The sequence below is a fragment of the Seriola dumerili genome, unplaced genomic scaffold (assembly GCF_002260705.1).
Source record: "Seriola dumerili isolate Sdu_G_001 unplaced genomic scaffold, Sdu_1.0 BDQW01000024.1, whole genome shotgun sequence".
Lineage (NCBI taxonomy): Eukaryota > Metazoa > Chordata > Actinopteri > Carangiformes > Carangidae > Seriola > Seriola dumerili.
The window spans coordinates 454,293-478,322 of NW_019174279.1; the positions used below are offsets into that span (position 1 = coordinate 454,293).

General features: G+C 43.7%; 3 protein-coding genes across 3 annotated transcripts in view; 1 reads left to right on the forward strand and 2 right to left on the reverse strand.

The window, feature by feature from the left end:
- LOC111235160 (anthrax toxin receptor 1-like) overlaps positions 1-9,923 on the reverse strand; it is a 23,392-nt gene extending 13,469 nt beyond the window's left edge. Inside the window, exons 1-9 of the mRNA XM_022763500.1 lie at positions 9,567-9,923; positions 3,730-3,801; positions 3,551-3,622; positions 3,075-3,156; positions 2,475-2,505; positions 2,318-2,391; positions 1,898-1,966; positions 1,728-1,808; positions 1,528-1,588 (exon numbers count right to left, since the gene is read on the reverse strand). Coding sequence (XP_022619221.1) covers positions 1,528-1,588; positions 1,728-1,808; positions 1,898-1,966; positions 2,318-2,391; positions 2,475-2,505; positions 3,075-3,156; positions 3,551-3,622; positions 3,730-3,801; positions 9,567-9,727 — 703 coding nt within the window. The 5' untranslated portion in view covers positions 9,728-9,923. The remainder of the gene's footprint in view (positions 1-1,527; positions 1,589-1,727; positions 1,809-1,897; positions 1,967-2,317; positions 2,392-2,474; positions 2,506-3,074; positions 3,157-3,550; positions 3,623-3,729; positions 3,802-9,566) is intronic.
- On the forward strand, positions 4,753-14,783 carry LOC111235171 (PR domain zinc finger protein 8-like). Its single transcript, XM_022763510.1, has 4 exons — positions 4,753-4,827; positions 12,493-12,712; positions 13,061-13,289; positions 13,428-14,783. Exons 2-4 carry the CDS (start codon positions 12,500-12,502, stop codon positions 14,507-14,509), a joined length of 1,524 nt encoding a protein of 507 aa, XP_022619231.1. The 5' UTR covers positions 4,753-4,827; positions 12,493-12,499; the 3' UTR covers positions 14,510-14,783.
- Positions 14,784-18,214: 3,431 nt separating this feature from the next.
- On the reverse strand, positions 18,215-22,509 carry LOC111234945 (growth/differentiation factor 10-like). Its single transcript, XM_022763192.1, has 3 exons — positions 22,024-22,509; positions 19,414-20,579; positions 18,215-19,265 (listed from the first exon to the last, which is right to left on the reverse strand). The coding sequence occupies exons 1-3, from the start codon at positions 22,283-22,285 to the stop codon at positions 19,074-19,076; spliced, it is 1,620 nt and encodes a 539-aa protein (XP_022618913.1). The 5' UTR covers positions 22,286-22,509; the 3' UTR covers positions 18,215-19,073.
- Positions 22,510-24,030: the final 1,521 nt, after the last annotated feature.

Below are 24,030 nucleotides of genomic sequence, written 5' to 3' on the forward strand. Positions count from 1 at the left end.
AGCAGCAATCTCTGCTGTCATGTTAGATCTAAGGCCCAACTCTCACTGTCCTCTCAGTGTGTGTGTGTGTGTGTGTGTGTGTGTGTGTGTGTGTGTGTGTGTGTGTGTGTGTGTGAGGTAAATCAGTGCTGTCATGTCTGATAGTGCAGCCCAACGTTCACTGTCCAGTCTGATGGCCTGTTTGCAGGCAGCTCGGTCTGGTCACTTCACATCAGTGTGAGGGACGTGTGTATATGTGCTTGAAGATGTGTGTGTGTGTGTGTGTGTAAATGTGCGCGCGCTCACTAAAGAACATCTAAACGTCTGTGTTGCTATAAAGCATGTACATTATGTGACTACACGCAGGCAGAGATGAAGACAGAGAGAGAGACTGTCACAATACCTATGCAATATGTCAGAGTGTATGCATGTATGAGTAAAGAGATATGGGTAGATGGTTACATTCAAACCCCTGAGGAATCTTGTTCACAGTCCTGCAGTTCAAAATAAAAGCACACACTTGCTAAATGTGTGTTTGTGCTCCACAATCACATTATTTTCCATTATACTGCAAGAATAAGCCTTAAGTAAGGAACAGAAGTGCATCTTATTTCATCACAGTACAATTACAAGCATTCATAAGTACAAGATATATGGATTTCTAAGATAAGAGCTGTATATTATCCATACACACATGATCCAACAAAAGCAAATAAAGCATATTACCATCTTTGTCCTTCATTAATTAGGCCAGAATCAGGCCTTGGTTAAAGTGGGTCCTTGGTTTCTTAGTTCACTGACCATTAGACTGCTCATCAATCGAATAATAAATGAGGCTGGAGGATATTTGTCCACATGTCGAGTGACACACACTCAGGCTCTGGCAAGAGCCCAGAGACTGTAATTATCACATGGGCACAACTGTGATTCTTTATTATCCTTCCTCATTGCTGCTCCTCTCCTCTCCTCATATCATATCCCATAATGGATGTTAATCTACATGGGCCATCCTGGTAGGACGGCTCCAAATGCACTCTCTTAAGTGAGCCCTAATAAGGTCATGTCAAAGCTCATCCATCCTGCTGGCTTACACATTACAGCTCTCCCTCACCATCCTTTTTAGCTGTTATTCTGCCTCTTACTTCCTCAAGCTGCCGTCCAGAAGCAGAGGAGCTGGACGTGGGGACAGGAGGTGAGGTTAAAACAGTCCAAATGACTATTTAGCATATACAATGTGGCAAACTAGGCCAGGGAAGCAGCCATGCTTAAAGATTCATGGCTAATTCCTCTGACCAACATCCGCCCCCCCCTTCCTTTTTTTTTTTTTTTTTTGCACACATGCTGTGCTGAAGCGGCTATGCTAATTTTCCCCCGGCCGTGAATGACAATACGCTCTCTGTCACTCTGCGGTCATAAGCGTCCATGCGATTACTCAACCTCATGTTCTACTCCAGAGGCTTTATATGACTGTCATCTGACACAATCGCACACCGTGGCTGCCCGGTGTCTCAACAAGGAGGGGAAACCCTTGCTCCTCCCACCTCTTACCTCCTGCACACACACTGGATGGCTCTGCTGCTAGAATCTCAATACAGGACTTCTTGATGATCTGTGCGATCAGAAAGAAGAAGAAGAAAGAAAAAAAAAACACAGTCAGAAGATAATTCAATAACATAAGATGGTTTTGTGGCTCTCTCTGTGTGGGTGAGTGTTTCTATGACTATACATGTGGTATGTATGTGTCATACCGAGTCAATGATTCCCCTGAGGGCTTGGAAGCCTCCCCACACAGGAAACACATGTTCCACAGTGTCTGCAATAGTTGCGAGCTAGAAAAACACACAGACACAGAAAGAAAATAATGCATTTGCTTTTTTAGGTATTGGCAACATCTTCAATATCCTCCTGTAGATCCTACCTGGGTCTGGTTGAATTCTTTGACCCCTACACAGTAAACAATGGCTCCCATGGACCTGGCCCTCTGCGCCTACAAGAAGAGAACAATTAAACCAAGATGCAGTGAGCATAAAGACACTCTGGTAACCTTATGGAGCCAAACATATCTCCCAAAGAACAAATCAGGTTTTCTCAAACCACACAAAGGTGGTTAAATTCACAGCATTGGCTGCTTTGAAAAAGATTTAACAATGTGCACTTTAAATATCAACAGGAACTACAGAATTCACAGGAATTAGTTGAGCTTCACTTCTTGTATTCACTGTGGTTACATGATATTTTGAGCTCACCAAAGCAAGTTCTCCTTTTTCATCAAGTGTTCACAATATTTTGTCCACCCCCTCCCCACAAAAAAACCCCTCTACTTGCTAACACATCCTACCTCTTGCTGAGCTGTGCCAAACTGCCACTCATTCAGTTCTCCATCAGTCAGAGCGATGATGACGCTGGCCGTACCTGAAGAACAGACAACTTTCATGTTCTATGAAACAATGTGCAAAATGCAGGCTAATGTAATGAGCGTATTAAACAGAGCTTACCATGCTTCTCTTGATATATCTGGGTATTGGCCTGCAATTGCAAAGATTGTGTTGGTCAAGCTTGTGAACGAGAAGACTGAGGACGGTTTCAGACAATACAAGGATCAGAGCATGAATTAGAACAGGTTGATTACGTTACAAAGGCAGCCAACAAATCGCACTTTGCTCAGTGTGATTTGGTAAAGTGTTATTTCAAGTATGTTGTATGACTCAAGATTGGTAAGTGCTCTTTCCTACACCTGGCTGGATGAATATACCACTTGCTTGCATGTCAGCAGCAGAAATGTTGCTTAATCTTTAACCCCCAAAACATGCTCCTGATTGAATTAAAAAATTGAGAAGCAGACCATGCGGATGTGTGGGATCATGCTCAATTTTACTTTAACACCTGTCCAGAAAAGCTCAGCAATTTCAAGTGGTAGCAAGTCATTTATGATCTGAGCCACTCCTCATACTTCATCTAATTCACCCTGGTTCCAGCTGTCAGGTTCAATTAATCCTCAATTGATATTTTCCAGAATAAAATCTTATAGTAAAAACTAAGCCAGTGTGATTTGGGCTGGTTTTGCCAACGTGTTGGGTTTTTAAACCCTGCCTTACCATCTCCAGGCCTAAATTCATAAATGTGTCTCCTCCAGGGATAACCCTTCTCAGAGCTGTTAAGCCTCCAGTAATGGCCTCCCTGTGGGGTAAACAAACAGACTGATAAAATACACTGGAAGAAGGCATCTCTCTGGAAAAGAGATAGAGAAATGTTCCCAATACAGTAGATACAAAGACGGAGGAAGGGTGCAGTTTGAGCTGGCAAGTAATTTTGTGGCTCTAGTTGTATCCAAGTGTTACTTCCCAGCCAAAGCTGTCCGAAGTAAACTGAATGCACTGCTTTGTACTGGTAGGCAGCCTAAAGCTGGATGAAATTTGTAAGCAATTAAATTTTGAGTTGCATAAAAAAAAATCTGGTTTCCCCAGATAGAGATAACAACACAAGAAAGGATATCCCTGCATGGTACAGGCACACAGAGATCCAAACAAAAGACACAGTGACAGATCAGGTGTTGATCAGGTGTGGCTGTTACCTGTTCTCAGTCAGCTTCATTATGATGTTTCCTCGTGTGGAGAAGACTATGAAGGACATTCTCAGCATGGGGCTACAAACACACAGTTGGATCACATTAACACTGTCAAAAGCAGAAGAACCCCCACCCCCCACCCCTGAAAACACAAATGATTCACGAATGACTAATCCTCCTTGTACCTGATAAACTTCTCTGCCAACTGCTCCACAAAGGAGTAAATCTCTATCCAGTGATTCTTCACACTCCCAGATCTGAAAAACAAAAACACAACCTTTTAAGGAAGAAATGTGATGTTGCCACAGATGACAATGAGTATCCACAGCCAATATATCATAAAATCAAATATAGCATTACTAGAAAACAGAACATTGATCACTTTGACAATCCCTCAACTTTGACCACCAAATACCTCCACAACAACCCATCAGTTTCTTCTTAGCAGTACACATCAACATATTAGCAATATTACTCAGAATGTTAGCATGCTGATGTTAGCATTTAGCTTGACTTTAAGCATTGTTGTGTTTAAGTAGCCTCAAAACTGCTAGCATGGCTGTAGACTCTTGTTTATGCTAACGTAAATAACCATATGCATACCTTAAAGTTCCGCTCCAGACATGTTTAAACAATGTAAAAATATCCGCTATGATTAATATTTTGTTTAACGTGATTTTCCGTCATAAAAAGTGAAAAAAAAAACTCAAACTGGGGCTAGAACAGGGATGTATTATCATTTCTTATAATACATCCATGGGCTGGAAGTACATCTGATACACCTGAAAACGCATATCACATGACCATTCACATACACTGGGCATGCGCTTGCCGGTGTAAACAGGAAGCATATTTTCTACTCTGCAGTTGATTAGTTGCAGAAAATACTACGAACGAGGAACTGGGCAGGCGGTTGTGGCGTTAAAATTGAGAATTGAACTGCACAACAGCTGCTAGCAAAGACAACAAGGTCAGTAATGCTTGTAATTCGTCATCCGTGTTGCATTCACCGCTGGTAGTCGTGACTGATTAGACCCAATAAGGGAGTGCGGCGGGTGTTAGCCTAATCTTTCACAAATCTCAATTTCTACCCATCCAGACTTAACGCAACCCGGGACTTCTCAAACTAAAATGGGACCAGCAGCGTTTCCAAAAGGCTCTCCAAAAGTTCAGCCCCTCGAAAAAGTAGTATGGACGCCAGGCGCAAACAGAAACGTAATTGTGTGGATGTAGCCTCGAGGAGTTGAGCTCCAAACTCGGCGACTAGAAGACCTACAAGTACGGTAAGCGTAGTTATTTGTTTATCTTGGTTGTTAGCTTGTGACAGACAGTGGCTAACACAGTGTTGGTGTCTGTGCTAATGCAAACTTGCTTTGTGCACTGACAAGGTTGTGATGACCAGTGCCAACATGGTTAGCATTAAAGGGACTTTTGAGCCTCAGTCAGACCCAGACTGACACGAGGAGTCTGTTGTGCACCAAAATCGGTGACTAGAAATCATATCAAAGCGGTTAGCGTAGTTAGCATCTTTCATTCGTTTATGTTGTTTGCTAGCTTGCAACTAGAAGTGGCTGACACAGTGTCAGTGGCTGCGCTAATGCAAACTCTCATTACTGACCAGGTTTTGGGTTTATTTTGGCCGCCCCCGGGATTGACAGGATTGGTTCTTTAGGTTAGATGACAAATGAAAGCCTGGCTGTCTGAAGCCATTATTGTGGGACCGTCATTGGTTCACTGCAGTTCCAAGGTGGAAATACGCAGTCATGGCTTTGACTGGTTATATTTGTCATGATGTGTCTTGTATTATATAAAAAAACACCATATGGACATGTTAACAAGGTAAAAAACGTGATTTTTTTTTTATCAGAGGGGTTATTAATAAAATGATGTAATCCTACCTTTGCTACAAAACATTATGGCAAAAATAAGGAATAACTGCAATTGTATTATCTGTGTAACAGGGCCATCACTTTTCACAGCATGTGATTCAAAGGCTGTGTGGGGCTTGGTACAAATTTGTGCAAACTAGATGGAGATATGTTTCAGGAACAACAGTCAGAGTTCATCTCCTACTCATTTGAGGACATTCCTCTGGCCGCTCAGTCACATTCCATTACTTTGGACTGTAACCTGTCAGCGGTGAGAGCTGCTGGTTAGCCTGCTACATGCTGCTTTGGACATGACAGTCTCCTTAATGAAGCCCAGTCCCAGGGGGCTGCTAATGGGGGCTAATTGCTGCTGGGCCAGAGGGCTGAGGTTAGACAGGGACAGATGTAGCAGTCTGCCTCTAGCAGGGACCATGTAGCAGGCAGCTGGCCTGTGTGTCCGTGTCTGTGTGTGTGTGTGTATAGTATCTGTGTTTATGTGAGCATGCATGCATGTGTGTGTGACTGTGAAGGGGAACAGATGGTCCCAGTGAACACAGCCAGTCCAACAACAGGTTGGGGGTCCTCCGAGTGAAAAGGCTGTGACATGAACAACAGAGGGACGCAGGAGTAACACTCAGCAGGGGGTAAATGTGAGTGTGAGTGTGAGTGTGAGTGTGAGTGGGTGTGAGTTTCTATCGAAGGATGCAACATCAAACAGCTTATACACCAAACTCAGCAAAGGGCAGGGCTGTGTGTGTGTGTGTGTGTGTGTGTGTGTGTGTGTGTGTGCGCGCGCGCGTGTGCGTGTGCGCGTGCGTGTGTAAGAGGGTCATAAACGGGGTGAAAGTGTGAGCTACTTAGATTCATGATGGCTCTTTTGTGCATCCTATTTAACCAGTCACTACTTGCTTCACTCATCATTTTCCCTGGAAGTGAGGGCATGATACAATCCCTGTGGTAAGAGGAGTCTCTAAGGGGAACTTGGACAAAAAAATCTTCATGTCAAGATTCAGTGTTTACTGATACACGTACACAGCAAAAGTATAAAAATAAAAAAAAGTGTTCTCCTCATCAAACTGAGAGTGAGGCAAAGGACCTGACCTTACTGTGAGTATGAATGACATAGCAGGAGTTGACCATATTAGCATTATTAGTCCTTTTCCATGTGCAGAAATTATTAGTTAATGGACTTTTTGTCAATTTTCAAGCAAATATTCCAGATAGCTGCCACTTCCAGTTTCTCAAATGCGAAGATATCAGTGAATATCTTTTGGTTTTTGGATGGTTGTTCAGGTAAAACAAGCAAATCGGACTATGTGCATTTTTATTTTCTGACATCTTCATGTACATTAACTTTATTACTTTAATTAGAAGAAATTAAAAATCTAAATCACTACCATCATCCAACAAATCCAGCAATTATTCTTCACCTGTCTACCTGTATTTCCAAAGTTTGCATAATATGAGGGCAGAATCTCTTCTAGCTGCCAGTCAGATCAGTGAAAACCACTGTCTGCTCCAAACCCAACCATAAAACACAACACCTATTATTTTATTTGTGGGCAAACCAGATAGAGAGGAAAAATGCAGCCTGGTATTTGGTGTGGATCAGACGTGGAGCGTAGGAATGTGGGGAGCTGATGGTAGTTTAGATTTTCTAATGTTCGTTCTGTGTCTACTGAGATACTTCCAGTGGAGCGCACACATTCTCTACACAGCATGCTTCATAACCCTCTGGACATTGAGGCCACAGTCAAACGTGTTAGTAAGACAAATAGTGAAGACGTCAAGACCAGTGGAGACACTTCAAAACATCCCTTATGTACGATTTTGCTCCTTTCTCTACCACTGAAACTTTAGATTAGGTCACTGTGTGGCATTTAAGATCTGCAAAACAGCCAACAAGTCGGTGCCATCTCAGGAGAAAGATCAGCAGCTTCCCGTAGGCCTTGCTGAAGCATGCAGGTCTGGACCATCAAAAACAAACAGAGGCGTACCAGAGGCCTGGCCATGCGTGACGTGCCACGCTCCCCAGGCTCTTCCTAAACTTTCTGAAGCAAAGGGTAAAGACTGAAGAGCGGCTGACAGATGTTGCCGTGGACATCTGAAAGATCATCAAATGTGTCGAAACCAGAGCGAAATGTCACTCAGCGTGTCCACCTCACAGCTCATAGGTAGTGAGCCCGGGGCAACCGAGGACATACAGCAGGCCTTTTTAAACCATTACCTCACCGTATTCCCAAATGTCATACACAGATACCACAGTGTTTAACTGTGTCGCTGCAAAATCACTGCACTCAGTCCTTCTTTTAAAAAAATATATAAATAATATCTATTCTTTTGACATTACAACCTGTTATTCCTTTACAGAAATAGCACAAATTCAACCATGCCTATGTTTTTTTTGGGTGTTATTCCCCCCCTTCTCTCTGTCTCTTTCTCTCTTTCTCTTGCTCTGCTCACTTTGCATGTTTCGACATGTTTGATTGTTCTGTGTCCATGGACATAATCTCAACTTGCAGCTCGAGCCAAGATACGACAAAAATGTCAATTATAATGTCTGAGCACACACAAACAGCGGCACAATCTGAGACTGCAGAGATCACACACAGATAATTACTGGCAGAGTCACGTCGCTTGCACAGCCCACAAAGGTGGTGAAAACAAGAGGTCTGAAAAATCTTATTAGCATGAGATTTTAATAAGTCAAGTATGTTTGCTGAGGCTGTGAGGTGGCCTAATGTGCATTCCTCTTGGTGCACAAACTGTGCCACATTTTGCCAAAGTCTATTGAGTTTCAGGAGATAAAAAGTGTTACAATGGCATGAAGGAAGGGTTACTCTGAGAGTTGATGTTCATGTTAGAAACAGGGTCGTGGCCTTTCTGGCAGCATTAGAAGTCTAAACTGTCTTTAGTAATCGCAGGGTCTCTGATCTAAATCACCCTCAGATCCCTTGTTTGTCATTCTTATTTTCTCATTTCTCATTTGCAGTCAACCGTCGATGGCGTCCTATCAAATAAATACCCACATTCCCTTTTAGGATCAGTCGAAGATCAAGGTTAGGCGTAGATTTTTAAAGATATAGTATAAACACTTGTATATACAGTAGAGTTTATAAAATGTACTTTAATAGCTGTTGTAAATTGTTATTGTATGATAAATAAGCTTTAGTTCAGACATTCTGTTGCCTGTTTCTGGAAGGTTCACAGTGGTTGAACTGTGTGTTGCTGGCTAGTGAAAAGGCAAAGCAAGTTACTCTGCAGGAAGAGACACACTATACCAATGGCTTTTTCATAACTTGGCAACCCAAATTTTGTTCTTACACATGGCTTATTACTGGTCTATAAATTATTAATAAATATCTTATTAATCACTAAAAAGGTCACTAGTTCAAACTTTTAAGCACCTTGTAAAACATGCCTTAGAAAGTGGGACCAATATGCATGCTGTGTTTTTCTGGTGTTTTTTTGTTCCATGACAAGCATCAACCTAATCAAATTCGGTATAGAGAAATCTAATTTCCCGCAGAAAAACAACAGAGCAGAGCATGGAGCCTGCTTCTGGTCTCTACATGACCGGCTCAGGATACGATCGGCCCACAGTGGATGGCGAGAAGAATAGTTGAAAGGAAAGATCACCCGGCCACACAGCACCGCTGTGGGGCAGCTGCTGCAGCTGTGTCCGCAGGCGTCATCAGCCTGAAACTCTATATCCATCCTGCTCGCCCTGCCCACATCCCGTGGGTAAAGCTTCTGCCTCGCCACTGAGAACCGGCCGAAAAGAACAGCATGCACTAATGTCCACAATATTGCTCTCATTTCAAATACAATGCTGCATACCTGTGCTCAAAGGCACTCAGACATAAACAATGAGGATAAAAAAAAAGGTTCCGGACGCGTAGTTCATTCCATTAAACAAGAAACCGCTATTTTATCTTCAGACTGATTCTGTGATACAAAAAGACATTTCATAAAGACTTGTGCTTCTTTGTTTTCAAAGTTAAAACTTGTAGGTTACTTTTTATCTTGTACCGTTATAAAAACAGAGACTGAAACCGACTGATGCGCTCCGCGTTTCCAAACAACTGGGCGGTTGCATGGCAATGCGCAGCGATAAGAAACTAACAAAGCCATAAATAATATCGGACACTCACTTGTCCAGGACAAAATAGAGGTCGAAGGCGCCCTGACAGGACCTCTCCTCCTCCTCCTCCGCCTGTTGCTCTCCCTGCAGCTCCCCTCTCACCGAGACATCGAGAAATAAAATTCCCAGCAAAGCCAAGGCGAGGAACATGCGAGTCTGTGTCCTCGCCATCTTTCCCGGTTACTGTTGACTGCTCCAACACTGTGACAACTAAAGATCTTCACATTTTCTCTAACGTCTGTTTCTGAATCGACTGTTTTGCGTGTGTGGCTTTGTTTCTCGGTGGTCTGTTCTCTTAGGTCGAGCGCATTCAGCTCACAGGACTCTTGTTCAGTTTAAGCCGGGATCCTCAAGTCTTTCTCTTTCAGCTGAGGAAAAAAAAACGCACTGGAGCAGGGCAGGCAGGATGGAGGAGAGGAGCGACACCCGAGGAGAGATACAAAACTCCACTTTTCCACAGGAGGAAAATCCTGCCCCACAAATGATAAAAAAGTGTTGAGCAGAAAGGCTGCTGTGTGAGGTGGGAAAACCCACAATAAAGATGCAGAGCATTTGATGATGGGGGGAAAAAAAAAAAAAAATCAAGAATGTCTTTTGAAAAGTCGGTTTTGTTTTTTGTTCATTTTCTGAAACAATTCAGTTTAACTTCCTGAAAAAAATTCAATTGTTTCATTTCGTGAAACAATTCCTGAAATTTAATGAAGCAGGGTTAATTCAGTTTAATTTGAAGATGTTTGATGCAGAGCTTCTCCTCAGTATTTTTGCTTTAAAGTTCTTCATAGTATTTAGAATTAAAACCAAACAAACAGGATTCGCGTGGACAAGGATTTAAAGTCATAATAAATCCATCGTTTTGAGCCTTGTTTTCAATAGTCCAATTCGATAATTTTATGTGTCTCGGAATTTATAGACTATTTTCAAAGGTGACATCCACTCAGTCATTTCGTCCCCGAATGAAAAACAGGAACTGCAAAGACATGGTCTATGGGTCTGATGCAATTCGATTCATGACAGGATGAGATACTGAAAGGTTTTCAAAGGGTTCCTGTGATTGTCATTGAAATTCCAGGAAATGTGATCTACCATTAAATAACATAGGCTACTCTTCAGCCTATAGCTCCTGTAATTATACTTAAACCAGACTGAGCCAGAGGTCTCCTCATCCAAGGCTTTTATGTGCTTCTCATTATAGAAAGTTGGCTCCATAACAACCAGGACATTTACCCAATCCAAAGCTTTGATGCAGAATAATCCATTAAATGCTCATTAGACAGAAACATTTAGTTTATGAATAATGCATTTGCCCGGTGGCAGACCCAGACCACCCTGCATCATGTCATGTAATCTGTGGCCAATTTTACTATTTCCCACTGCCCACATGAGCCAGGACCGTTTCAACCGCTCGTGTAAATCTCGTGTAGCTTGATTTATTGTTTCCAGAAACGTGTCTTTGAATCCCACATAGCGTGTGTAGACTGAAGTCCAGCCCGGCTATCTGTTGCGCATGAACACACTATTATGTTTTTTATCCGACTAACTGCAGGCTGGCAAAGGCCGCCATGCGTGAGGTCTACTGCCCCAGGTTGTGTTCTTGGTTCCTGGTTTTAGGAAGTTACCTCAAATTGAGCAATTACGCAGAGACTGCATGGGCACATTAGCCCATGTTTAAACCCTGAATATATGACACAGTGTCCACATCAGCCGGCTGCATGCTGTATTGTATTGATCATCATCCTAAAGACCCAAAAATGTTCATTAGCGGCCACATTGTCACTGCTCCCTTCATTCTAACGCCCCTCTTCATGTAGAGGACTGTAAATCAGACTAGGGAGAATTTGCCAGGGGACTGGGCTATATTCAAGGCGTGTGTGTGTGTGTGTGTGTGTGTGTGTGTGTGTGTGTGTGTGAGCGCGCGCGTGTGTGCGTGGCCGCGCACGTGTTTATATCAATGCGCCACGCTTCAGTGCGCTCTCTGAAGGGGATAAGTGGGAGTGGGAGAGGAGAGGGGCGACAGTACGGAGGAAGATTCAGCCGGATAAGTAACTCGTCACCAAGAAACGCGAGGGCATCATTACCGAGGTCCACTGCACCAGCTGCAACTTGCTGCCACACGGCACAAACATCCCCCTCCATGTCCGGCGGGTGAGTCCACACGCATCACTCTGAATGCACTTCTGCTATGTTTTTTCTCCACAGGGATGTGCGATGTGTTTTTTTTTCTTCACTCACGTGTCGTTATTCTTAATGGCAAAACTGGAATTTTCAGATTGGCACCAGATCATTCTTCCGCGCGGTCACCTGTCCACAATTGTAAATAATAAAACCTTACTGATCCGATACTTTTTATTGACCAGCGAGGTCAGAATCAATAGTCACGTAATCTTCGTGCGTTAATATTGTTCATAAATTGACAGAAACGTATTGAACTCATCCTGCGCGCAGAGGAGGCAGTTGGGCTCCACGGCAGATGGGGAGACAAAAGGAGAAACCGACTGAAAAACAGAGACAAAGGACGTTAGAAATCATTTTGCCTCGACACCGGCTGCGCCTGCTTCACAGTTGGGAAGCGTAATTTTTGCAGGAAAAATAAAAAAAAATATAAAACACTGTTGCACTAATTAGTTTTTTTCAATATTACACACAGGACAATTCAGCGTGGGGTTGGAGCATCTGAATCCATTGGCTAACTGCATGTCACACCACTATATTTTATTTCATGTAGCGTTTTGTTCTCTGTTTTTAGTTTGACTAAAACCAATAATTACAAATGTGCATCAGTTGTTACAATTCTCATAATTTTATTTTAAATCTGTTAAAGATTCATTTAGGCCTCGTGATTTAAAATGGTACCTTGAAATAATCATTCTGAACCATTTTAAACCTGCACTGTTACTCAGTTTTTCTTTAACCTTTGTATTTTTTATTTTTTATTACAGTCTAACGATGGATCACACTTTCCTGCCTCGGTCCATCTGGACCGGTGACAGTAAATTCCTCCAGCATCCAGCGGATCTCTACAGCAGTGTCATAGTTACGCGCAGCATCCCTGCAGGCACGTGCTTTGGTCCATGTGTGCTCCAAAACACTTTCTATGACACCATCGCCTTCATAGCGCAGAAGTCCTGCGACAAGAGAGCTAAACCCTATGTGTTCAGGGTGAGTCGTACATTTCTGTGGCCAGTTGTCATGAAACACGGACGTTTCAATATTTCTTTACTTTGGTTAGTTATGATACAGGCTAAGTCATTGTGGGCCAATTTTGACTGAATTTTCACATTTATGTATTTACATTCTTTCTTTTATGTGAACATGGCCTTATGTTGTCAATGGAAACTGCTGCTTTGACTATTATAACAAAGGGACTAACCTGTATAAGTAGCTGAATAATTAAAAGTGCCACCTGCTGACAGGATTCTGCCAGATTAACAATTTATCTTTTGAAATTAAATTAAAAGGTGATCATTTTGAATCTGGAGTAAAATATCAATTGGTTCCTGTCAACAGGTGGACCCTGAGGCCATGCGCAATTCTGCGCTGGTGCTGTCCTGGCTGCGGCTCGTACAGGCTGCGCGCAATGGAGAGGAGCAGAACACAGAGGCCTTTCTGAAAGCGGGTCAGCTGTATGTGCGGACCACCCGGGACATCCGACAGGAGGAAGAGCTGCTGGTGTGGTACGACCAGGAGCTGTCTCACCTACTGGGCTTCACAGACATGACCAGAGGATCAAGTGAAGGTGAGGACCACCTAGCATCTTCTAATTATGAGCCCTTATGTTTTTGGTTAAATTGTATTTCACTCAAAATACATGATTATCGGCAATCTGTGGATTTGTCTGTGCACAGTCACATCATGTCATTTTTGTCTCTTGTAGAATTCAAATGTGGCAGATGTAACCAGGTCTTCAAGAACGAGTATCCTTTCTTGGCCCACTGCCGGTTCCTGTGCACTCAAGTGAAGAGTGACCCCTGGAGCCGCGAAGTTTACGGGCACAAGCACGTGGAAATGAAGAGGCAACACCGAGTGACAGATTTCCACAACATCGCCAGAGATCTGGAACACAAAAAACCCAGCAGCAACGAGGACGCAGAGATTTCTCCCAAGAGAAGGAAATACGAGGAAACTCTTTATCCCAAAGGCCGAAAAACAGTTCTGTTAGAAAAAACAAACATTTCCAATGATGATAATATTACACAGCTGATTAAAGGTTACGAGCAGACAGCAGGGGACGCATCTTCCTCTGCGGGGAAACTGAAAGCAGATAAGATCATTAAACCGGATCATTTGGGATGTAAGGATGGTGCTTTTGTCGAAGTGAGGGGAGCCAAAGAGACTTTTACGCACGACAGAGAGAGAACAGGAGAGAGCTCTGGCGTGCACTCCAGTAGCAGCAGCGCATTTTCCCTGGTTCTGTCCAACAGTCAGGGCGAGCAGAAAAGCGCTTTCTGTAAACCGAGTAAAAGAACTTCCCCCGCTGACCCCCAGGCGCATCTCAGCAGCGCTACAACAGCCCCCTCTAGCCGCCTAGAGGAGATGACTGATGCTTTTACCTCCAGGACCGTTATGGGATACAACAACCTGATAGCACCCAGCATCCTGAGCGGTGACTTACAAACGGTGCCCTCCCCGGTTGCGTTAAACAGCGCTTTCCATTACGCACCGGAGCACTGGTCCAGGAACATTGGCGCCCAGTTGCAGACCACGTCCTCTCTCACGATCCTCCCGCCGACTTACACCTCGTTCGGCGTCTCGGTGCAGAACTGGTGCGCCAAATGCAACCTGTCCTTCCGCATGACCTCCGACCTCGTCTTCCACATGCGCTCTCACCACAAGAAGGAGTTCGCGGCGGAGTCCCAGGTGAGGAGGAGGAGGGAGGAGAAACTCACCTGCCCGATCTGCCACGAATACTTCCGAGAGCGGCACCACCTGTCGAGACACATGACTTCTCACAACTGAGACGAGAAGGGACAAACAAAAAACACAAACAAACTCTAGGTCTATTTATTTCCTAAATGATGCTCGTATTTAACATGTTTATACTCCAGATTAGGTGTATAACAGCGAATGTAGGTACATGTAAAGAAAATAGCAAGACGGACAGGCATGGCCACCACAGCCTGTCCACTAGATGACGATAGAGGTTCGCGCGAAGCTGATCTCACTGCAGTTTGTTGTCTGTCCTTTTAGCCCTGTTTGTTAGGTTGATGATTATTTTGTGCCTTATGGAACTCAGGAGGGGAGAGAGATCTGGAGGACAGCTCACGATTGTCATAAATATCTCGACGCGATTCTCTTATTTATCAGCTTCTCTCTGCTCTGCTTTGTACAGAACATGTGGACTGAGTGTGTTCGCACATTCGTTTTGAAATCTAAAATGATGAAAATCAAAACACGGCGTGTCGAGTGTTTTTATTCCACCATCATGTTGGAGTCGGTATCCGTCTGTTCCAATAGGCGGCGACTGAGACTAACTTTTTGTAGATCATTCTGTGTAATGTCTATCAAACGTGTTTCCTTTGTGATCAGACTGTCCTGAATGAAACCAGGACGGTGTCATTTATAGAGAGAAGGAATAGAATAGAGCAAAAGATCTCACACACTACAATGTGATAAAAAAAATGTGCTTAAAAGATGCATTAATTCAATATCGTTGTGAGGTTTAAGATGTTTCAACAATTTCAGCAGCTGTTTGAAGATAAACACTGGAATAGGAAAACAACCAGAGGCTGATTTCCCAGCTGCCACTCAAAAAAAAAAAAGAAAGAAGAAGAAAAAAAAAAAAATGAAATCAAGTTCTAGGTTCAAAAGTTTCATGGCTGTCATTCATCACCAGACTTGGATGGAGTCCACATAAGCCCACTGCTTTGAATGTGTGATGATATGTTTCTCCACCATCAGTGAGCAGCTTACATCTCATTCGGGTCAGGCTCCGTACAGATGGACTTAAATAGCCGTCTCTGTTGCAGGTAAATGAGGCGGGAAGAAGGCATGAAGTTCATGGGAAAGTCAAGCCTGGACCCCTGTACAGTCACTCTGTAACGTAAGCAGGGATGGAAACCCACCCACACTACTGCTGCTATCTACTTTTATTTGAGTCAAAGAGTTTGCGTGCCACAGACTGATTAGACTATCAACAGGTGCCTTTGAGGAGTTCTGAAAAATATAGCAGGTTTCTTTCATGGATGTTTTGCTTGTGATCAAGATCACTCGGAGATCATTACTCATATGTTTTACTACTCCCACCAAAACCTACGCAAGACATGAAAACTGCACACAAACACCCCACAAAAATATGGCAAGAACAAATGCACTGCAACATCTTCATCATCTTATAATCTTTCATTGAGTTTTAAAACCTTATTTATTTTCAGGTATCCAGAATAATAATTGTTTCAAGACTAAAATGAACTTCTTGGTTGAAAAAACAAGTTCTAAAAGTTTTTTGGAAACTGGTAAAAGTAGATTTTTTTTTTTCCACTCTCGACAGGAAAAATAAGATTTTTAAATAAAATACCCACTGGCCCTCATGGTTAAATGAATGATTAAGGGGCACAGTGTCAATTTATTAAAGCTATGTCCTAATGAAGAGCGCCATTAGTTCTCTGAGCTCAGTAACCATGTGAGGAAAGAGCCAATTCAGCCCAGACACAGAAAATCCTCTGTTGTCTAATAATGGCCGTATTGCTCTCCTTTAATTGAACAGTCATCATGTGGAAAAACAAATATTGTTCTTGGTTCCCCGCTCGCCTCGTTTTGGCTTTTAGGCATATTGGCCTCTGTACACGAGCCGAGACTTCTGTGGTTTTCTCGGCTGGAACTGACCATTGTAAGTACTCTCCTGTGACTGAGATTGCGGTTGACATGGGGTTCACTTTGTAATAGCAGACTGTGGGTCCGGGCCGTACAAGGGATCAGTCAGGAAATGAGGGGAAAAATATGAACCTGGATGTGTACATTACAATTGGGCCAGCCTACTTTGAAGCTTAAACATCTATTAATGTAAACATGATTTATAATAACCCTAATTACAGTCATCATAATTTAAAAGGAGGTTAGACCCCATAAAGGGTGCGTTTGTACAAAGGTTTCTAGCTGCAGAACATTTCCACTTGTTCAGAATGGAGAAAACTGAATCATTCATTTGGTATTTCAGACATCTCCCTCTCCCCTCATCTGTCTCGCTCCGTCATCCTCAAATATGGATTACAGATAATCTTTTTAGGATTGTGATACTGCTTATCATAAAACAGCAGCACACTTTGCCAGTGAAAACTCAGCTGCAGGCCACACTCTCTCTTTTGCGCTTCCTTTTGCAAAATGCCCAACAACTCTCATAATAATAAATGGTAAAACAAAACATCCACCCACTCCTACTCTTGAGAGTTTTCATGTTTTATTGAATCAAAGGGGATTTAATGTTTGTGAAAGCACTGACCCACCCCGTAAGAAAAGACACTGTCTGGTGCAGGAAGTTGGTTTTAGAAAGCGCATACTTAGTTAAATGGAGAACACCAGTGTGTAGTGTGTAACTGACTGCCGTGTAAATACAACTGTATCTTGACGGTCCAGTGTGTGAGTGAAAATCTGATGTCACTTAGACATTTAAGGGTCTTTTTCTGTTTTAATCTTTGTCAAGCAAAATTAAATTCCCTTTAATTCATTGTGGCAGTAAAACATGAAAACTTGAAAGCCTCTCTAATGGGCAAAGCAATGCAGACAGCAGGAGGTGGCACATTGTGTTTTAGAGATGACAGCAGCTGAATGACTGCTCAGTCACTTTTTTTTTTTTTTTTAGCTCTCCATGGACAATAGCATGTACGCAAGCCAGAAGACTTATAGCTTTATTCTCAACTGCAATAAACAGTATAAGGGCTCAGCGCCCCCTCCCCAAGTGGTTCCTAAATGTCTCTGTATGTGAGACAAAATTACTGTCCAGTTTTAGCGAGCTTCAAAGCATTCTGTTGTTGCAAACAGATGTGGTGCTCTGCGCCAACTTTTCCAGGCTCAGAACAAAAACAACCACAGAGTAATGGGTTAATAATCAAAAGGTTCCCTTCTGTCATTTCGCTGTCAGCTTGACACACTGTTTAGGCACCACATGGGTCACCTTCCTCCTCCAGAGAATAAATGTGACAAGCAGTTGAGTTAAAGTGGCTGAGGTCATCAATCTATAACCATCTGTTTTTTTTTTTTTTTTGAAAGGCTGTTGAGGAAAACATCCAACACTTGGAAATGTTCTGTTTTTCAATTGGGAGGGACAGATGGGTAGAAAAGAGGAAGTTCACCATGTTTTTGAAGTTCAAGTGGCTGACGTCCTAATAGGTGCATGTCTGCTTCCTCCATCCACCATTAACGCACGGCAGCCGCATCAGTCACAATATTTGCTGGTCAGCAGTCGCCTGAGCCTTTGGTGTGGGGTAATAATGGGTTCAAGGGGCTGTAGGGGAATGCTGGCTATCTTTGAGTGGGACCTTCCTGCTTTTGTAAGTTATTTTGGATGAACAGTGGTGCCCTTTTAGGTTTGTTTGGACAAAAAAAAGTTCCTCCCAAGAATCAAATGCCATTTTATGAACAAAAAATAAAACTGTGTGAAACAATAATATTCCAGCAGGAGCATTGGATTAAATTACTGTTTATTCTAACTTACAGAAGGCTATCTTTTCATAATTTAAACAATACACATGTACAAAGCACCATCTCATCTAAAATATTGTAATACATAACCTAATAACCATGACAAATTATTTTTAACCAAGTTTCACATTCAAAATAGAAAAATATTTCTGGTTTCATTATAACATTCTTGGAGGGATGGCGTGTGTAAATGAATTCCAGATGCTCTCTACAATTCATTGGGTTCTTCCTTTTTAAGATATACAGAGCAAGAATGTACAATAACCTTCCTGTCTTGCAAACAAATGAACGTTGCATGTATGTACACTGTGGCGTATCATTAGCTTCAAAGTAGGAACAGCTCGACACAGTATGTTAAAAAAAAAAAAAAAAAAGTTGAAATACGTTTCATAATCTCTCAACTGTATGTTGCTGTGTAAGCTGCCCGACGACACATTGATCAAGTCGTACATTTATAGCCTTTGTGTCTCAAGAAAAGATGAACACAGACTCTCTGTGAGCTGCTTATAAAACCAGTACGTTTTGAGATGAAAGGAAAACATCCCTTAAATGCTCCTGTCCATGAAATCCTCAATATTATCTCAAACACAGAATCAAAACAACTGGGCTTCTTAGACATGTGGAGCCCTGGCTTTACATGTGGGACTCTGTTCCTCTTGCGAAGGCAGATGCCAGACAATGTGTCTCTTCAAGTCCGCTGCCACAGAACAAAAGAGATGGAAGTGATTTCTCTACAGCCTATGTTCCTCAAGGAATAACGACGGCCAACGTGACTTTCTTTCTCAGTATCGAGAAACCACTCAACAAACAGAGGTATGGTTCTGTCTCCGTTAGTCCTGTTTTATGTTTCTCTATGCATCCACCCTGTGTCGTCCTCCTCCTCTTCCTATCTGCAGGAGCAGGACTGGACGGACATATTGGGATAAACCTTGAGCACTGGGTTCCTGGATTCATCCTGGTAGAGCACGGCCAGAGGACTCATCTTTTCCGGGACGCAGCAGGGCTCAGGAACACCAGGGATGATCCCAACGGCTCGGACTATGCTCTGGATGGTGGCGTGGTTAGACGGCCTCGTCACCTGGGAGAGTTTGAGTGGAGGGGAGGCATGCAAACGAGAAAATCAATCAAAAAGAGAACAACAACACACTATAGTCACTCAATATACCTTGTTACTGCTATTTTAGAAGTAAATGATATAATATAGAGCGACTTGTGGGTGCTCCTACCTTGGACATGGGAAATCCACATGTACCAGCGCAGTAGTAGGCTTCAAAGGCCTTGGGTGCTATGACCCATTCGCTCCAGCCAATATCTGCAAAATCCACCCTGAGGTTCCTCCTGGAGCAGCCTCTGTGCTGGCTGTTGCCCCACTGCCTCCTCCTGGCGTTACGCATTGTTTGTTCATCAAAACTCAGGACAGGTGACTGAGTGTTTGAGCTCCCCTTGTGCCTTTTTCCATCCTTCCCCTCATTTCTCCGCTCATGCTTTCGTCCATCGCTGGTAGTCAGCATGCGACTGTCTTTGAGTTTTTTCACAATTGAGTCATCAGGTTTGAGTCCATGTGATGTTCTCTCTCCTTCTTTGAGAACCTGAGTTTCTTCTCTATCATGTGTTCCTCTATTTCCCTCCACTCCTTCTTCCTCTTGGCTCTTTCTCTTCTTTTCCTTCCTTCCTGATTTAGGTTTGGGTTTGAGGTACCAAGAGCTCTCCCAGAGGTCATCTTTCCTGTATCCATCAGGCCTGTAGTCAACCTCGGGCAGCTCATTGTTCTGGATGGGGTCAGAGGGCAGAGTTGCTTCCCTTCTCACACGTCCTTTCGACTCTGGTGAGGAGGTAGGTCTGTGCAGCAGCTGAGAGGCCTGAGAGGAATGTGAGGGCTCTCCTCCCTCGCTGAGAGGGTCATATCTCTGAAGGCTTGCGGCCACACTGTTGGGCTCTGCCAAGGCTCGGTCATTAGCATACAGTAACAGGTAGGGCAGGCTGCCAGCAGACAGCGCCTCCTCTGGTTTTCTCTGGTACTGCTGCCCTAAGTCCAACTCCACTGACACCAGGAGATGACCCTTGTCCCGTGCCTCCTTTATGACCTGGGTCACATCTTTCATCTGCCACACCCCTCTCCTGTGGGGGTGGAAGGTCACATTGCCTAGAAATGACCCCATTGACCCAGACCTAACCTCTGACCCAGAGGAGACAGAGCGAAGGAGCAGGCTGACGGACGGAGAAGGGTGGATGGCTGAGGAACGACAGGATGGGCTCTTGAAGCGTTTACAGAACCAGGGTTTTTGATGAGGGCGCCGATCGAGCAGGAAGTGGAATGTGGCGGAGAGGATGACCTCTGAATCCTGGAGGGTTGTAAAGTTTAGCCGATACACCATCCTGTGGTCAGGAGAGTCTGCAAAGACAATCAATCAGTCACTCAGTGTCAGTCAGTCAGGTGAACAACACTACAATGAAACCTGTTTTTTATGAATGAAGTGGTGCTACTTCTGAAACATTTCCCACAACTCCTTTACATTAAAGATGAATCTGCACAGAAACAATTGGACCGTTTTGCAGCTCAGAGTTGCTTGTATTTTAAGGACATGTACTTGGACAGGTACAAATACAGAGAGGCTAAAATATTTGCCGTGATTAGATGATGAGTCTGAAAAAGAAGCAAACAATTTGATATAAAGTCCCGTATAAACATGAGAGGAATGTGTAAAGAAGGTACAAAATTGCACCAAACACATTCCTGCTGCTAAAATCTGAAAAAGTGGGAACTGTTCAACACCTTCCCATGTTCTGTGTGTTACAGGACAGAGCTGCGTGGCTGGTATGGAGCCGCATGCCTTGGTAGGATTTCAGAAGGTGCCCTTAAGAGGAACCAGACTCTGGGGGATCTGGCTGGCAGGGGTGGAGGGGTGTGAGCAGAGAGCTACATATTCATGATGAACATTAACTTCAACAGCAGAGTTATTGTTCATTGTATAAGAGTTCAGCGGAAGTATGGACTGACTCAAGAGATATACATTACCTCGGATTCAGCCTGCATATGGAAATGCTTACCTCAGTTTCTCTTAAAGCTTCCCCTTAAGCCTAATACAGCCAGCACTGTCTGCCCAGACACCAAGACATAATCGACTGTTTTAACAGATCTTACATTGTTGTGAAAACTCTCTTACATCTCTCCTTAGATTACACTCAGCCTCTGCAGTAAAAATACACACGTGTTATGATATGCCATCTGAGAACTATGTGGGATATAAATGTCTATGAGTTGTGTTTATAAAAACAGCATCAGACAGAGAGGTACGACTGTGCTTTAAGCCCCTTGACTCCAGGACGTGGAGTCACACATGTCCTGTAGCCATAACAGGAACGCAGAAGCCACGACAGTGACCCTTTGCAAGCGCGTAGGTTTCAACTGTATTGGGCATCTGGGCATTGCTCGCATGCATTCTTGCGCAGAGTGCGCGTCTGTCTGCGGTAATTGGTCAGACTCCGCGCAGAAGGGGCACAGCTGCTGCAGCAAACACAGTGTGTCCACAGCGTCCCCAAAATCATTTAAATGCATTCTCAGACTGTTCCAAAACAATCCAACCTATTTAGAGCGGCTGACCGAGCTATGCAGCCCCACTGAGCGCCTGCACTTTTAATAACCATCATGGAAAGGATCGGGGAGCTTTCTGGGTACCCCTGGCATCTATTTTTCATTTATTTTTTTGCTTTTTGCGTCGGATTACTGATGCACTAATTGCACACAAGACTTTGCTTTTTTTCCGTGTTGGTTCCAAAATGAAATCTGCATGCATCTGATCACTCTTCTATGCAGGTTGATCAATGTGTTCACACACCTTGGCTGGCTCTGAAACTCCTGACAGTGTTTCCCTCCCTGAGGCGGTTTTCCCTGTTGTATTTCTCGTACAGTTTGGACATGTGCTGGGAGACCATGTCCTGATCCAGATCATCTGACAACGGGTCCGACGAGGAGTGGAGAAAGCTACTGTCCTGTGCGCTCCAAGAGCCCCCTTTCATTGTCCTAACCGATGCGGCACCCAGGAAACAGTTCAACATCAACAGGAACAGGTGCGAGGACATCACGCTTAAAGCTGCCATTTAAGAGCTGAAAAGAATACAAAATCCAAAGACGCAAAGAGTGCAGGGAAATGGTGTTCAAAAACTATCCAAGGTGGACTTTAGTGACGCGCCAAAAAACAATCCAAACTAATAGAGGCTGTGCGTAAATGTTCCACCTCTCCTCTCTCTTTCCGCTCCGTGCGCGGTGAGCCGTCTCACTCCTCTGTGACAGACTGTGTGGGACGTGGATGCTGAATGGGTTAGTCCGGGCAAGAGTTGGAGCTGCTACTTTTACACTTGCGCCTGTGTGACCGCCAGAGGCTTGATGGGGGGGTTATACTGGAGCGCTGAGAGGTGCTGACGTATACTCCTGTCAGCCAACGAGGTCTCTGCAGAGCACACAGCCAGAAGTGGAGGTCATGATGCTGACCCCCCCCCCCCCTCTTTTTTCTCTCTCTCTCTCTCTCTCTCTCTGATGATGAGGATGTTGATGATGATGATGACTTCCTTATGTAGGTTTGCAGTGGTGGAGTGGCAACATTGATCCAGTGGCTTTGGCACAGTGTTTCAGGACAGAACTTGTAGTCATTTGTTTAGCACCGGTCAGACAAAGCCACTGTTCAAACCCAATAAACTGAGCTTTTTTCTTCACAGGCAAAGTAATTCCACCTCACAATTTCCAGCTCACCACATTATTTCCAGTAACTGCCTCTGACATGCTCTCAGTCACACATAATTAGCATAGAAACACCTACAATAATAGTCTGGCCAACCACCCAAGGGCTATTGTTAGCAACAGTGATCCACATTTTGTACAGCAGTGTTGTGTGCATGTGTGTGCATGTGTGTCTGTGTGTGTGTGAGAAAGAGAGTGAGTTTTGTAGAGAAAGACTGTAGTGTTGCTGTGAGATGAGACTTTCGAGGGACTTTCTGTGATTTTATTCATGGCAAACAGAACATGACCTCTGTTGGGACTGCCGGGTTCGAACTCTCCACAGTTTTGTCTCTGGTGTGTGTGTGTGTGTATATTTTTGTACATGTGTGTGTGTGTGTGTGCATACGAGTTGTTTCCAGTGTGTGTCTCTGATGTCTGGAGCTCTGTACCAACAATGCTTGTTTTGTGGAAGTGGTGGTCTCCAGCAGGGAGGCTATAACTAGCTGGGCCTCTCGGGTCACACTCTGCCACTACACACACACACACACACATGCACACACTCACATGCACACATGCATGCACGAGCACACATACAGAGCTACTTAGTACATTGCTGGCCCCCAAGGGCCCCACAGGATACTCCTTTTCACTATGTTCCACACCAGCGACAGGTCTTAAATCTGGACTACTCTGGAGATGTGTTTGAAAGTGCGTGTGTGTGTGTATGTGTGTATGTGTGTGTATGTGTGTCTGTGTGTGTGTGTGTGTGTGTGTGTATTATGAAGGATTTGGCTGAAGTGGCATTCTCTATGGTTTTGTCATTGCACACAAACACAGAAATGCTTGGCCTTTTCCCACCCCATGCTGAGTTATACTCTTGAAAAACAAAATATGATTAATTGTTGTGGTTATTTATTTGAAACCATGCAGAACTGTTTTCTGTTTGATTAAGTGTCATCTTTGAAAAACAAAACTCTGAGAAATCCAGTGAGGATTTCGGGTGGCATTTAGGACTGACCGCTCCGTAAATCAAAAACCCCTGGCTACACGAACAAATACTGAAAGATATACAATTGTTCCTTTTCAAGTAATAAAAATTGAAAACCAAACAATAATTGCCCAACAGTGA